The sequence below is a fragment of the Heterobasidion irregulare genome (assembly GCF_000320585.1).
Source record: "Heterobasidion irregulare TC 32-1 unplaced genomic scaffold scaffold_01, whole genome shotgun sequence".
Taxonomy (NCBI): Eukaryota; Fungi; Basidiomycota; class Agaricomycetes; order Russulales; family Bondarzewiaceae; genus Heterobasidion; species Heterobasidion irregulare.
The window spans coordinates 1,884,810-1,898,152 of NW_009258197.1; the positions used below are offsets into that span (position 1 = coordinate 1,884,810).

The following is a 13,343-nucleotide window of genomic DNA, read 5'->3' on the forward strand; positions in this document are numbered from 1 at the left end:
GTCGACAGAGACGGTGACAGTGGCTCCTCTGCAAGCGGCTTACGCGCACACAGCTCACGTGATGTAAATCCCGGACAAAGTTGTGAACCACATCCCGGGGCCGACTTCGGGGCGCCCAGGCAAGTACAGTCCTCTTGCCGCCATGGACACGTCCCCTTTGCAAGGTATATGGGGCCCTGTAACCTCGACCTTGGATTGGTGTGAGGTATGACTGGTTCTGCCGGCACATAGATCCTCGACGCTCATTTGTTCGCATCGATAGGCCAATTACCAGTTCTCGCCTTATGTCGCTGAAGTTGCGAACACGTTCTCCAACTTGTTCACAATTGGCATTGCCCTCTATGGCGCTCACCTCGTCTCCAAAGAATCGCTCCCTTCGCGTTACCTTGTTGGCTTTGCTGTCCGTCTCTCTTCTTACTTATTCCTTCTTGCAAACAACTGGTTTCCCATCGTTTGATAGGGTGTTGCTCTTGTTGGCATAGGCAGTTTCGCATTCCATGCGACTTTGCTGTATCAAGCGCAGCTTGCGGACGAGTTGCCAATGATCTATATCTCCAGCTATAACATTTTTATCCTGTTTGAAACCAAACGGGGATTTACCCTCCAGTCAACCTCCAGTCAAATCGCTTTGCTGGCAGCACTTCTCTTCGACATTGCATTTACACTGAGCTAGTATGTCCTCTAGTACCAATTCTCCTCGAGGTCTTATGACTGAGCCTCTTCAAGCTTTGCCTATAGAAACCCAGTTTATCACCAAATAGTGTTTGCCTCCTTACTATTTATCGCGACTTATAGGACGACATACCTCCTTAGATGGTCCGAGACTTCCAAAACAATACCGAACAAGAAAAAAACCATGTGCAAGCAACTTTATTACACTGGAGCTGCCCTCTTTGCTTTCGGCTTTCTCATCTGGAATGTTGACAACATCTTCTGCGACGCTCTTACACACTGGAAGAAATCCCTTGGCTGGCCGGTCGCGTTCTTACTTGAAGGTATGTTGTGTCTTCATCACGTTTGCGTTTTGGAAGCTCATCGATCGTGCATAGGTCATTCATGGTGGCATGCTTACACAGTGAGACTCCATCACTGTAGTCTTCCATTCCACTAAGTCAGGTTCTGTAGGCAGCTGGGGCTTACTTCATGCACACTGGAACAATATGTACGTGATCAAGCGCGATGTACTCGCTTTACGTTCCACTGATCGTCCCGCGTAGATATGTAAGCCATCAAGATGACATCCGAGTATGCCCCTGAAACTGCTTCCAGGACTCTTTGTATCAAGGACGACCATCACAAATACAGAGTCAAATATCAACTTGGCTTACCGCATGTCCAACGCGTGCATAAGACAAAACTGAACTAAATCTATCTCGTGACCCTGGCAGGTTTGTAGCCGTCTATCTACGCGCTTCTCTACGTACTAATCGAGAGACTGTTGGCAAGGACGTACACTGTTGTTCCGCTGCTATTTGACTCTGACTGTTCCGCAAGACTCGACCTATACCTCGAAGTCCTACTCTAGGCGGCCGATTCGAGATACGATGTACATCTAGACGGGGCGTGGAATGGAATAAACTCACTATGACCTTTACCTTCGGTGACAGACACTACCCTTGTGCTTCAAATCCAGCGTTTTTACTCGTTATCATGATGAGGCCGCAACAAGTTTGCGAATATTTAAGCTATTCCCTGACAATTCTGCGGGGGCGTTGTGACAAGCCTCTCATTACGAGAGTAGGGCGACGACTTGACAGACCTCATGCCGAGACAACGCAATGGTTAGGACAGCCTAGACTCCATGTCGCGGTCTAATGTAATGCAAGAGTGGGGGTAATATCATGATGAGATGTAGAAATACTGTGAACGAGGTAAGCCTAGACGTCTTCATTATTCATGGCAATGCCTCACGTATAACCTACGAACTCTCCCCAACAGTCCACTTGGCGATTTCGAGGACCTCTAAGCCGCCATCCTCCTCTCCCTCCACAACCAACTGTCTCTCGCGCGCCCATCGTTCCAATACAGTTTTGACAGTGTCCTCCGCTGAACCCCCTGCCAGCATCATGAACGGTTGATCATATAAAGCCGTCTCGTTCTTTGTCCCAGTTGGCGAACGAATGGAGAGAGTTGGGAACCCAACGATTTGCCGTGCTAATGAGCGCTCGAGCCTGTCTAAATCATCTTGGAATGCGCTGGTGGTCAGAAGGGTAAGAAGACGCGGAGATCGGAGAGCCAGTAGTGCCAAGGAGCCTATTCGACCTTGTGAAGGAAGGTTGACGCCTCCATGTGTGTATGAAGCGAGACGAAGTGCAAGGGATTGCTGAGTACGGGGCAGCGGATTATGCGTGACGGCAATCGCCCTTTTCAGTAAGATTTTTTCTCCCAGTTTCGCAATGGTATCGCGAATGGCTGTCGCCACTGTCGCCTGCGACGGCGAACCTCCGGGGTTTTGTGAAATCAACGGCGCGTCGTTCAACAAGTCCAACGAACACGGCCTGAGCAATGAGGGGGACCGTTCGTCTGGCTCGGAGATGAACGCAGCAGTATGCGCAATATCTGCTACAAGCCGTCCGAACAGCTCATTTCTCGCCACGAAGTCTGTTTCGCAGTTGAGCTCGATCATGGCAGCCCGCACGCTCCCGCTGGCAGAGTTCTGAGCACTCGTCCCACCCGACAGCACCGAGATGCCAACCAGACCTTCCCCAGTAGCCCGCCCCTCAACCTTAGCTGCCTTCTTCGCGCCAGAGACCGCAAGGTCCTTTTGCAACCACTCTAAAGCGGCATTGATGTCGTTGTTCGTCGCACTGAGTGCTTCGCGTGCTTTAGTAATGGAAACCTCTGTGCGCTTGCGGAGCTCAGCGACGAGTTTTAGTGAGGGTTTCTCTTGCACGGAAGAATAAGAGCGGAGGGCGGTCAGGGGACGGAAAGCGGCTCGGGAGGTTCTGAAGCTCATTGTCGTGGTCGGGAGCGGGAGACGCGTGACTTGGAAAAGGAGGCGTTCCGCTGAATTTCTCTGGATTTGGAATTTGCTTCCTTTCACTCCTGCTCTCTATGGCAGACTCATCCTTCAAGGTCCCCTCTCTGCTTCCCCAAGACCTTCTTATCATTCAAGACCTTGTAGGCCATGTTCCGGAACCCCCAGTTGAGGCACAGCTCAAATCTCCCGATAACGATCACTCCATCGCAAGTTCCGGTGAGGAAACGAATAGTGAGGATGAGGTAGAGGCAGATATATTGTTAGATGACGAAGACATCTCGTGAGTCTCCTGAGTGACTGATAATGGTGCTCATATTGATACTCTGTTCAGCCCATTGCCCACAGACTCTGCTTCAGAATCTTCAGACTCGGACTCCTCTTCTGAAGGTGGGGCGGATGCGCCTCGTCCTCCAGACAAGGTTAAGAACATAGAAGACGACGAAGACGACGAGGAGAGCGGGCCTGCTGTTATTGCTCTCCCTCGGACAAAAAATGAAGTGGCCGAGGAGGATATCGTCATCCCAAAAATTACCGAAGTCGGGCCTGACGAACACCTCGAAAAGGTTGGCGAGGTCATGAGTATCCTTGACAGAATGGCTATCGTCAAAGGTGTTGCATCAGAAACTCCTGGACGAGGGTCCGAAAGGGCACTAGATTCCGAGACCTTACTCGTTTTCGAAAATAGGCAGGTTATGGGATACGTGAGTTGACCTTTTCACTTTTCTCAAAAAAAATTCTCTCACCTCATAGCAGATCTCTGAGACGTTCGGGCCGACTTACCAACCCATGTATCAAGTGAAATTCAACGACAAATTTCCTCTTGATGCCGAAAAAGTGAAGATCTCGCGCGAGGTCTTCCACGTCCCTCAACGAAGTAATTTCGTCTTCGTCAACGAACTCAAGCATTGGCGAGGAAGTGACGCTAGCAATCTCCACGACGAGGAGCCTGCGGAATTCGAATTGGAGTTTTCTGACGACGAGCAAGAAGCCGCACACAAGGCAAGACTCAAGCAACGGTGAGCACTTTTCAAAGTGGTGTTACGTTGTCCCTTTCTCTGAAAACATATGCAGGCGGTTTGGCTCACGAGAGCCCTCCACCATGTCTTCGAGACACTCAACACCGACACCATCGCAATCCCGGGACACAGCTGCAGATACGCTCTATGGCCTTAATCCCTACGACGCATACGGAGCATATGACATGGACTATGCTGCCGGACCATCACGTCCTCCGCCTATTCCTTACGATGACGACCCATACTCGGATCCGTACACCATGGACACTCCAAACGAACGACCCAGCTCTTCTGATCATCTTATAGCAGACGGCGGACCAGGCTCCTCAGACCTTTCTGGAAGAGCTCCGCAGTTCAATGAACGGGGACGAGGTAGAGGGCGTGGCAGTAAAAGGCTAGATCAGGGTGGTCTGCACTCTAGCCGCAACCTTGACAATCGTAGTCGCCGACGTGACCGCGGACGAGGTCGAGGGCACGGTGAAGACAATGGCAGACGATGGGGAGGACGGAATGGTCGTCAACAGGCGCCTTCCGAGATGGAGGCGCAAATTCCTCTCGCTCCTCAATCGTTTCTGCCGACTCCTGGGACTGTTCCTCCTGCGACAGGTCAATTCACCAACGGCATTGGCACGTCTGTTCCTGGTGACTTCTCAGCACCACCAGTTGGCACGGGCAACCCATGGTCCTACGACCCTCAGTTCAATCAATTCAACAGCTATGGGTATGCACAGCATCAGTTTGTGCAGCCACACATCAATCCTAGGTTTGCGTCATCGTTTGGCTTGAACGTTCCTTTCATACAGCAACAGTATAGTCAGTATGCACAATATGGTGCCGGCGGGGACGGCAGCTACGATTATGGCGAAGGTGCCAGCGATGGCAATTGGTCTGGAAATTGGAACCCCCAAACTGGATCGGACAGCCAGGGCCCATATGGGCATGATCAGAAAGAGGTGTAGCTGTATGATCGCTGAGCGCTGAGGTCTCTATCCTTATTCATCATTGGAATTTTTGTTCTTCTTTGAAACAAACCACTGTGTTGTTCAGTTGGGTTTTGAAGTAAAATTTATGCATCGGTGGTCTTTAAGTATAGGTCTATAATTATCAATTATTGTGCTGTCTTGTTCTAATAGCATTTGCTACGAGAGTAAGCCTTTTGACTCCCACTCCATGTTCTCTTGAACTAGCACTGGTACTGAGGCTTAAGGACCTCGACATTTGTTTCAACTGCACTATACGGTGGCTGTGGCACGAACGTTGAATTGTTGAGAGTTGAGAGTCATTACCGCGCCGCTATCGACACCTCCAGAAAAGGCAGTCTCGACGTTCGTCCAAAGCCAACGCCCACATATTCTAGTTGACTATTGAAGCTGAACTTTTTCTGTGTTTTTCCTCAGTGTCATGGCTGTCTCAACTCGTGCAGAGACCATCACAACCGACAAGTTCACCCAATTCACCAATTCGACGAACAACGACTCGGAACCGGTCGCAGGTCCATCGAGCGTTTCTCAGGCGCCAGCATCTTCTGGGATACAGACACGACAGAAGCGCATATTACCTTCGCGGTCAAGAAGGGGTGGGCCAGGTGTCGGATCCTGCGACGCTGACCTGATGATTCTGGACACGCTGAAGCGCAAACGTAAGTCGTACATTCGGTTCATATCCCTGCTTCCACTTATTGACTGGTTCATTGGGCGTTGTGCAGAGGAGAATGAGCCATTGGTTCCGGCAGAGACAAGGCTGTTGCTTACGACCAACTCAGCCTTGATTCCCTCGGACTCCTCGAATGATTTATTTCAGCTGCAATTGAACACCTCCGCCTACCAGCGATACTTTGATAAACCCGAGGTCATAAAGGCGTACAGGGATCAACAAAAGATTGAAACGCCCGAATTTTCGATGCTAGCAGAGCATGCTACTGTGGGTGGTCGATTTAGGCCGAGGAGCTCAGAAGACGTTCGTTTATATTCATTCTTCTTGTAAGACACCGCACTCATATGTCTCCTCTTGTGTCTCGCACTTCCTATTTCTTATTATGTGTACCATATCTTAGGAGGACGCGGATACATCGGACGTAGCGTATGAGAAGCGACATCGCAAGTACGAAACGTTTGAAAAGCGACAGCGACTACGCGAGAAGGAGAAGCTGCAGCATGAGCACTACAAACTCAAGGAGCGAATAGATCAGTTGCGCTCAATGGACATCCATGCCTTTCTTGGCCTGCCTGCATCCTCCTTCTCTAGAGGGTTCGCGTCGAATGGCCCTCCTCAGGACGAACCTGTCCCGTTCGACCCAACAGGGGCACATGCGCACAACCTTGCCACATTGCACGAAGGAGAACAGAGGAAGGTGGCGATGCTGGATGCAGCTGCATCGTTAGAAGAACGATACCGGACGCTCCTCAATCTCGGCACTGACCGACGAAAGACCGAGTCACGGGCTCCAAGCATCAATACTTCTATGGATCCCGACGTTCATTCCGTTGTTGAGGAGAGTGTTATCTTAGCAAGCAACGGTGGGGTCGAAGAATATGGCGCCGTGCCGCCAGTCAAGACGGAGAAGATAAAATTAAAGATCAAATGGCCATTGCGGAGACCTGCCGTCACATCTGCTTCTTCCAAACCATCAACTCCGTCTAAGAGGGCAGCTGTGCCCTCCATTGCTATTACGAGCGCACCACCTTCCCAACCACTGAAGCAATCAGAGTCTACTCCACTTGCATTGGACCCATCGACCCCTGTCTACGCCGCTTACTCTCCCTCGCCTTCTCATGGTCTTAGCATTGATGCCTCGTCTCAATCCCCTTTCGTCAATGCATCCACCAGTTCTGGCGCTTACCTTGCTCGCAGACAGCCACGCAAACGTGCGCCAGATGGAACATTTCTTAAGAAAGATGCTGACCTTACCTCCTGGTCGAAAGAACAGTCCGTGCGCCCACGGAAGCGCTTTCGGATCTCCTTCAACACGGATGATTCACCAGTTGATGCTGACGACTCTTTTAATGCCGTTGAATCGCCGTCGTCTCCTACAACTCACCGAAGACGAGAACAGTCCGCCCTCATCCTGTCGGCAATGCGCACTGCGAGTGCTCCCAATGCGCGGCATACTCAGCGCCATGTCACAGCGTTCGGAGTGAAACTCCCACCCAACCTTGAAACCGTTCGAGAATTCAAGATTCCTGATTGGGCGCTGCCAGAGTCCATGAGGTCATTTTCGGACGAGGGACAAGATGAGGAGTCGACAACATACTCGCGGTCGGATATTGCAGTGGAAGACATTCTGTCAATCGCGGAAGCTGAAGCTGAAGTGTCGTAGCTCATTTCTTTCAACTCTTTCATACACTACATCGCCTTTGACTGCGCATATATTTCGCTCCTCTACCGTAGTTGCCTGCGTATTCAATATCTTTTCTCTTCTCTAACTCGCTCTACAGTTGTTTTTTATTATATTTTATGAATATTTGTGAGCAAAAGGAGGATTTTGGGGATTTGTATGAGTCCGTGGTCTGACTAGCACTATTAGGGACAGTGTCTTCCCTCTAGGGAACCACGCTTTCAATGACCTTCACCGCTTTCACCCTTTGCTTCAAGCTCAAGTGCCTGCTGAAACCCAACACATGTCGGGCATAACGAACGGGTTCGAGCGCCTTGCGAGCTGTCTTCCGGATGACTTGTCCAGACGCGAACCGCGTATAGTCGCCTGACCTGCGCTCGTATACGTCGCGCAATTGAAGGCCTTTAAGACTTGGCGCTAAAGTTTGGACCTTGGGGACAGGCGTAGCGAAAAGAGACGTCAAGTTTGTGGACGCGAGATCGACCATCTGGACTGGATGCTCCGCTTTGTTGGACTGTGAAGGCTTCGTATTGAGCGCTTCAGAGGTCACACTCCTGCTTGCAGAAGCCTTCGATTTGGGTACCACCACCGTCTCACTCGTCTGCTTACTCTGTACCGCTTCTACTTCGTTGGGTGTGCGTACCATCTTGGCTTTCCGGGGCGTGTCTCGGGTGGATGGCGAAAATGGCGACTGCTTGGGAGTGGTAGGAAGTCCGGAGGTGGTCGAACGGGAGTTAGAGGTAGAGGCGTTAGCAGCCGGTTCATCAATTTGCTGACGACTCCACAAGCGCGAGGCGAGACTCTGTTCGGAGACGAGGTCATCTCCCCAGCCGAGTTGTGCGGGCGCGCGACGTCTAGGGCGGTTGTTGTTGTCTCCGGTACGAGGGCTGCGTTGTGCCGAACGCACGTCCGAGTTGGAGTTCCTTTCTGCCCCTTGTCGTGCGTTGTTGAACGGACGCCTGTTTTGAGGAGCTGTATGAAGGCAGTATAAGCAATGATGATGAAAACACAAGAGCCTCGGTCTCACAGAATTGGGGACGATTTCGATTGGCTTGTACAGCAGGTTGTACGGCGATATTTCCTTTAAAGCAGTCAGGTTATAGCTTGACGAGAGATGACCAGGAGATACATACGGATAGAGATTCCTCCAAAATCATCTGTTCTAGGTCTGCGCGTTGGTGATGTGACCCGTGCAGCTATTTTGGTAGCCGCTGGATCTAGGGCTGCTCCGTTGTCCCGACACGGGGCAGAGCTGGACAGATGACGGATGTTGGCGCAGCGGCGAATGACCTGCCGTTGCGAATTGCGAAGCATGCTGCAGGCGTTTGTGGGATACGGAGCGTCAAGACGGTGAGTGTCTCGCTGGAAGAGAATTGGATTTGGGACATGTTGCTGCGGATTATTCCGCGCTGCCGCCGGCACCTCAGACGCTTGGCTGGTCTCTACAACACTGCTCTCATATCCCTCCCTCCCAACTTCTGGAACCTCGTATGGGTCGGCTCCTAGGTCGCATTGTTGTCGGAGCAACTCTTTCTTTAATCTCATTCATCGCCTATTCATCTCAGATATTCATCATCTGGCCATGGTACGGACGCGAGCTTTCTGTGGACCTAATCACATTGCTTGGGCCCTTCAAGTACGTGCTATTCAACATCTTACCTACCCTTGATTAATTACACTCTATGCACAGTGCTTTTATTGGTCTGCTCCTTTGGAACTATTGGAAGTGCGTCGTCTCAGATCCAGGAAGTGTTCCTGATCGCTGGGTACGTGTCGGCCACTTCCTCCAGAACGGGTTTCGTTATATGACTATGGTCACAGCAACCGGATACGGCTTCACTTGAAGGCTACGAAGTCAAAAAGCTCACAGGTGGTCCAAGATTTTGTCGGGCATGCAACAAATACAAACCACCGAGAGCCCATCACTGTAAAACCTGCAAACGGTATGCCGTCTCCCTTGCGCACATTTGATTACCTCTTACTGGATTTGGTTTATTAGATGTGTCCTTAGAATGGGTGAGATTTCTTAGTGATCTGTCATACTTCTGATTGACATAGCGCTCCCAGACCACCATTGTCCGTGGGTAAACAATTGCGTCGGGTACTTCAACTACGGACACTTCATTCGTTTCCTCTTTTTTGTCGACCTCTCATGCATATATCATGCAACAATGGTTACCTGGCGTGTCCTTGATACCTCGGGCGAAAGATTCTACGTATGTCATCAAGCACGACTCTCACTTACCCGTGTAACATTATCATATAAACTCGTAAGACTCCCCCAGGTGGCATTGAACTGGTCTTCATCATCTTGAACTATGCTACCTGCGTACCGGTCCTAATAATGGTCGGTGCTTTCAGGTACATATCTTGTCTTCCTTCGGCTTGCCGTTCATGTCGTTCAACGGCCTGTTAGTCTGTACCATTTCTATTGCCTACTTGGTAATACCACTACCATCGAGGGATGGGAAAAGGATAAAGTCGCTACTCTAGTCCGAAGAGGAAAAATTCGCGAGGTGCGTCCTGACTCTACGTTGTTTGAATCTCACGTTGATTCACGGTTCTTTTCAGATCAAATTCCCTTATGTGTGTTGTCTAGCTGCCACTTTTGACCCCCCGTGACTGACCCAAGACGACTTCTAGAATCTCGGTGCAAGGCGCAACATTGAATCTATGCTGGGCAAAAATCCTTTGATGTGGTGTTGCCCTACTATACCCCCTGGTACAGGCCTGAAATACCAACTGGCGGAAGGGGACGGTAAGTGGGTCGAACTTTCGAGGCGAGAAGATATAGAGACGTACTATAACGGAACGTTCATCGAACCCTGAAATTGAGTTTCAATAAGAAGTTCAGCCTCTGATTGCAGGTGGGCGAACATCCACTATTTTCATCAAAATGTAAGCACTCATCCGAGCTCCCTCCTTCAGTTCTCATCCTTCGTTTCTATATATTCTGAAGGCCTCTAGACTCACTTATCGTCGTTTATCTCAACAGGATATGCGCTGCAAGAACCTTGGCCACCACGCGATCCGTCAGATACGAGACACAATTTGACACTCCCAGACACTCCATGGACATATGAGAATGGGAGCTTGAATCCTGACCTTGAGCCGTCAAATGCCCGCATCCGCACGGCCTCGCGGCGACGCAGAAATGCCCCAGATGCATCGTCTGTACCACCATGGCACCCAGAGTACCAGGAAACCAAATCAGATCACGATTCGCTTGTATCGTCGGACGGTGAAGCGGAGTATAGCTATGAGGGGCGATTAGGTGGTATGGTTCGTCGTGGGTCCGAAGGATACGAGGTTCTACCGGCGGATAGAGAGGAAATTCTAAGAAGATATATTGAGAGTCGTGGTGAGGAAGATGGACGGTATAGAAGATATGTTCCCGAGCCCCCGAGCGAGAGCGAGAGTGAGGACGAGCCGTTGTCTGAAAGAGTGGAAAGGTGGAAAGCAAAGATATAGTTAATCAATGCTCTTTATTGCTTTTTGTCTGGTTATACGTAGCGATTCACTTGGCATGGACTAGAAACTGATTATAATTGGCTATACATATAAAATAGTGAGAAGTGCATCAGCAAGCCCAAGAAAAGAAGCCGACAAAGATCATAAGTCAACCTGCCATTCGCTCGATATGCACCTTCCACACCGCCCCACCCTTCTCGCCCATTTCCAACAGATGGGAACCCACACCAAGCTCGACATCCCACTCGTCCTCGTTGGTCTCAGTCGCCCTGATGACTGAAGCATCCAGTTTGACTTGCAGTTGGGGCGGCACGCGTTTCGGGGGAAGTTTGACGCCGTCTTTGATCCGTACAGCGCCCACTTGTCGTACGCGACCCTGCTTGACTTTGCCCTTGCCCTTGCCCTTGCCCGCTATTCCACTCTGACTGCCATCGATTTCTTCCTCCTCTTCCTGTTCGTCACTGCTGCTCTCCTCTTCTTCGTCCCCAAGGTAGCTGGCGTCCGTAATCTTCACTCCCATTTCACCTGGGACTAGACGCAAAGCCCAGCTCTTCACCCCATCACGACAATCCAACTCCAAGCGTCTGCCTACGGGCTTGATGGTCAGTAGGACTGACTTCAGGGGATGTATAGGTCCAGGAGGGGCAGGAGAATTCGACATGGAATGTGGGGTGATTGAGGAGTGGGGTACTACCGAAGGTGTAGGGGCAGAGGGGACAGAAGGGGCTTGGAATGCCATCTGTGGATAGTGTGTGTAGTTAGACAACGCACTGGCCTGTGTTTGAACAGGAAACTGAGATTGAGGCAAGGGTAGCGTAGATTGGCCAGCGGTTGTTACTGGTGGAGGGACAGGAGAAGGCGCTGAGGGCGCGGGTGCATAGGGACTCGACTGGGCAGTGACAGAAGGAGTAACACTGGCCGGAGTGGGCATGGCTGTTGATGCATGCGCTGCATTTCCGAGCGGGACCTTCAGAACTAGAGGACTAGATGAACCAGCCGCGGGAGAAGGGGCAACACTTGGTTTGGGGGCCTCACTTGGCTTGGGGGCCTGGGGTGCTATTGACGTTGACGCATGGTTTACTGGCGGTACCTTGAGCTTGATCTTATTTGATGGGCCAGTAGACTCTTTTGTAGCGGTGTACTGAGACAAAGAGAAAGGCGCGGGAAGATCAGACATCAGTTTGTGAAAGTGTTTCTGAGTTGCGACGTGGGGTCAGTCCCAATGAAAGAGCACGTTATCATCAGACGTACTCGGAGCGCCTGCGCAGCCTCCCATACAGGTGTGTGATCCTCATTGAACTGGAGTGCGTTAGAGAAGACAAGCTCAACATCTGCAGCGAATTCGGCAGGTGTATGATACTCTTTTCTTTTGAGGTGTTTCTGCTTGATCGTGAGAACATATCTGTGCAAAGGCAGTGTGAAATGCTCATACAAATATCTTCTCGAAACTCATTGGTCGGGCAATCGTCTTGTAGTAAATCGGCCACAACTTCTTCTGGGGAAGTTCCATGAACTCAGAAGACAAGATATTTCCCCTAGTAGCAGAAGTCAGCACACCTTGAATAATATGATGATTGTACTACGTACGCTGCATCTGTTTTGGCAACCAACTTCTCGAGTCTGGTGGTGAGTAAGCGATTCATGTTGGGTGGTTTCTTCTTCTTATGACCGCCCTCATCGCCCGAACCTCCTTGCACAGCACCTTCCTCTACACCTTCATCGTCATGGTCATCCCCAATCTTCATGAGGTCGCCAGTCATATTGCCATATTCTTTGAGTGTCAATTTCTATGTGAAAGTGTCTCAGCACAACAGAAAAGATACAGCACACGATATCTGACACATTATCCAAGGGATAGATGACTCACATGTAATGCCTTCGCATCTTTCCAGATCTGACTCTCCTTCAAGTTATAACGTTTGGCGTTGCGAAAGCATTGCTCAAAATCAAGCCTAATACTAGCAAGCGACTTATACTGTCCAGATTTGATTTGCAGCCGGATCTGGTCCAGAGCAAGAGGCTTCTTGATAATACTGTAATAATCGGAATATAACCGTTTGGAAGGAAGGGAGAGGAAGTCGTTGGACAATGACCGTCCCCTGTGAGACGCATGATGAGCCAAGACAGGAGAAACAAACGCAAGTAACGGCGGTAATCGAACTGAGCTGTATCAAGCAAGTCAAGCAGGTCACGCACTCTTTGTCCGCTGCGTCCTTCAACACTTGCCAAAGCTGTAATCCTTGCTCTCTCACAGCATCTCTGTTCCCGGTATCTGCCTCTGGAGTCTCCTCATTTCCTTCTGCCTTCGCCGCTACAACGTCCGCCATTTGAACATCTCGCTTGCCTTCCCGACTGGTCGTGGCATCCTTGCGTCGTTTGGCTCGGGGAGCGTTGACGTCAACGCTTGAGGACAACATTTCGAGCTCTCTCTTAGACATGGTGGCTGCTATACTGAATGCACAGTTTGTAAAGCTGAGAGGGGGCCGACGAAGTACTCACTTTGGTCGGTCCCCGTCGATATGGTATGTGTAACTGGTCACAT

At 50.5% G+C, this 13,343-nt stretch overlaps 7 protein-coding genes across 7 annotated transcripts; 4 read left to right on the plus strand and 3 right to left on the minus strand.

The window, feature by feature from the left end:
- Positions 1-142: 142 nt before the first annotated feature.
- On the plus strand, positions 143-1,366 carry HETIRDRAFT_468990 (uncharacterized protein; the record flags this gene model as incomplete). Its single annotated transcript, XM_009542791.1, has 7 exons — positions 143-205; positions 263-400; positions 461-672; positions 727-995; positions 1,050-1,075; positions 1,126-1,166; positions 1,270-1,366. The coding sequence occupies 7 exons, from the start codon at positions 143-145 to the stop codon at positions 1,364-1,366; spliced, it is 846 nt and encodes a 281-aa protein (XP_009541086.1).
- A 552-nt stretch (positions 1,367-1,918) lies between these two features.
- Positions 1,919-2,956, minus strand: HETIRDRAFT_413491 (uncharacterized protein; the record flags this gene model as incomplete). The annotated part of the gene is made up of 1 exon (XM_009542792.1): positions 1,919-2,956. The coding sequence occupies one exon, from the start codon at positions 2,954-2,956 to the stop codon at positions 1,919-1,921; it is 1,038 nt and encodes a 345-aa protein (XP_009541087.1).
- A 98-nt stretch (positions 2,957-3,054) lies between these two features.
- HETIRDRAFT_456864 (uncharacterized protein) lies at positions 3,055-5,161 on the plus strand (the record flags this gene model as incomplete). The annotated part of the gene is made up of 6 exons (XM_009542793.1): positions 3,055-3,260; positions 3,312-3,681; positions 3,734-3,996; positions 4,052-4,368; positions 4,439-4,461; positions 4,521-5,161. The coding sequence occupies 6 exons, from the start codon at positions 3,055-3,057 to the stop codon at positions 4,953-4,955; spliced, it is 1,614 nt and encodes a 537-aa protein (XP_009541088.1). The 3' UTR covers positions 4,956-5,161.
- A 236-nt stretch (positions 5,162-5,397) lies between these two features.
- Positions 5,398-7,312, plus strand: HETIRDRAFT_166685 (uncharacterized protein; the record flags this gene model as incomplete). Its single annotated transcript, XM_009542794.1, has 3 exons — positions 5,398-5,635; positions 5,702-5,952; positions 6,050-7,312. 3 exons carry the CDS (start codon positions 5,398-5,400, stop codon positions 7,310-7,312), a joined length of 1,752 nt encoding a protein of 583 aa, XP_009541089.1.
- A 223-nt stretch (positions 7,313-7,535) lies between these two features.
- HETIRDRAFT_114389 (uncharacterized protein) lies at positions 7,536-8,875 on the minus strand (the record flags this gene model as incomplete). The annotated part of the gene is made up of 2 exons (XM_009542795.1): positions 7,536-8,302; positions 8,464-8,875. The coding sequence occupies 2 exons, from the start codon at positions 8,873-8,875 to the stop codon at positions 7,536-7,538; spliced, it is 1,179 nt and encodes a 392-aa protein (XP_009541090.1).
- Positions 8,821-10,159, plus strand: HETIRDRAFT_166687 (uncharacterized protein; the record flags this gene model as incomplete). The annotated part of the gene is made up of 9 exons (XM_009542796.1): positions 8,821-8,966; positions 9,021-9,096; positions 9,152-9,273; positions 9,330-9,346; positions 9,398-9,546; positions 9,606-9,691; positions 9,747-9,846; positions 9,902-9,916; positions 9,974-10,159. 9 exons carry the CDS (start codon positions 8,821-8,823, stop codon positions 10,157-10,159), a joined length of 897 nt encoding a protein of 298 aa, XP_009541091.1.
- Positions 10,160-10,799: 640 nt separating this feature from the next.
- On the minus strand, positions 10,800-13,239 carry HETIRDRAFT_468996 (uncharacterized protein; the record flags this gene model as incomplete). Its single annotated transcript, XM_009542797.1, has 6 exons — positions 10,800-11,996; positions 12,053-12,181; positions 12,234-12,336; positions 12,389-12,588; positions 12,669-12,900; positions 12,998-13,239. 6 exons carry the CDS (start codon positions 13,237-13,239, stop codon positions 10,950-10,952), a joined length of 1,953 nt encoding a protein of 650 aa, XP_009541092.1. The 3' UTR covers positions 10,800-10,949.
- Between the last annotated feature and the right edge of the window lie 104 nt (positions 13,240-13,343).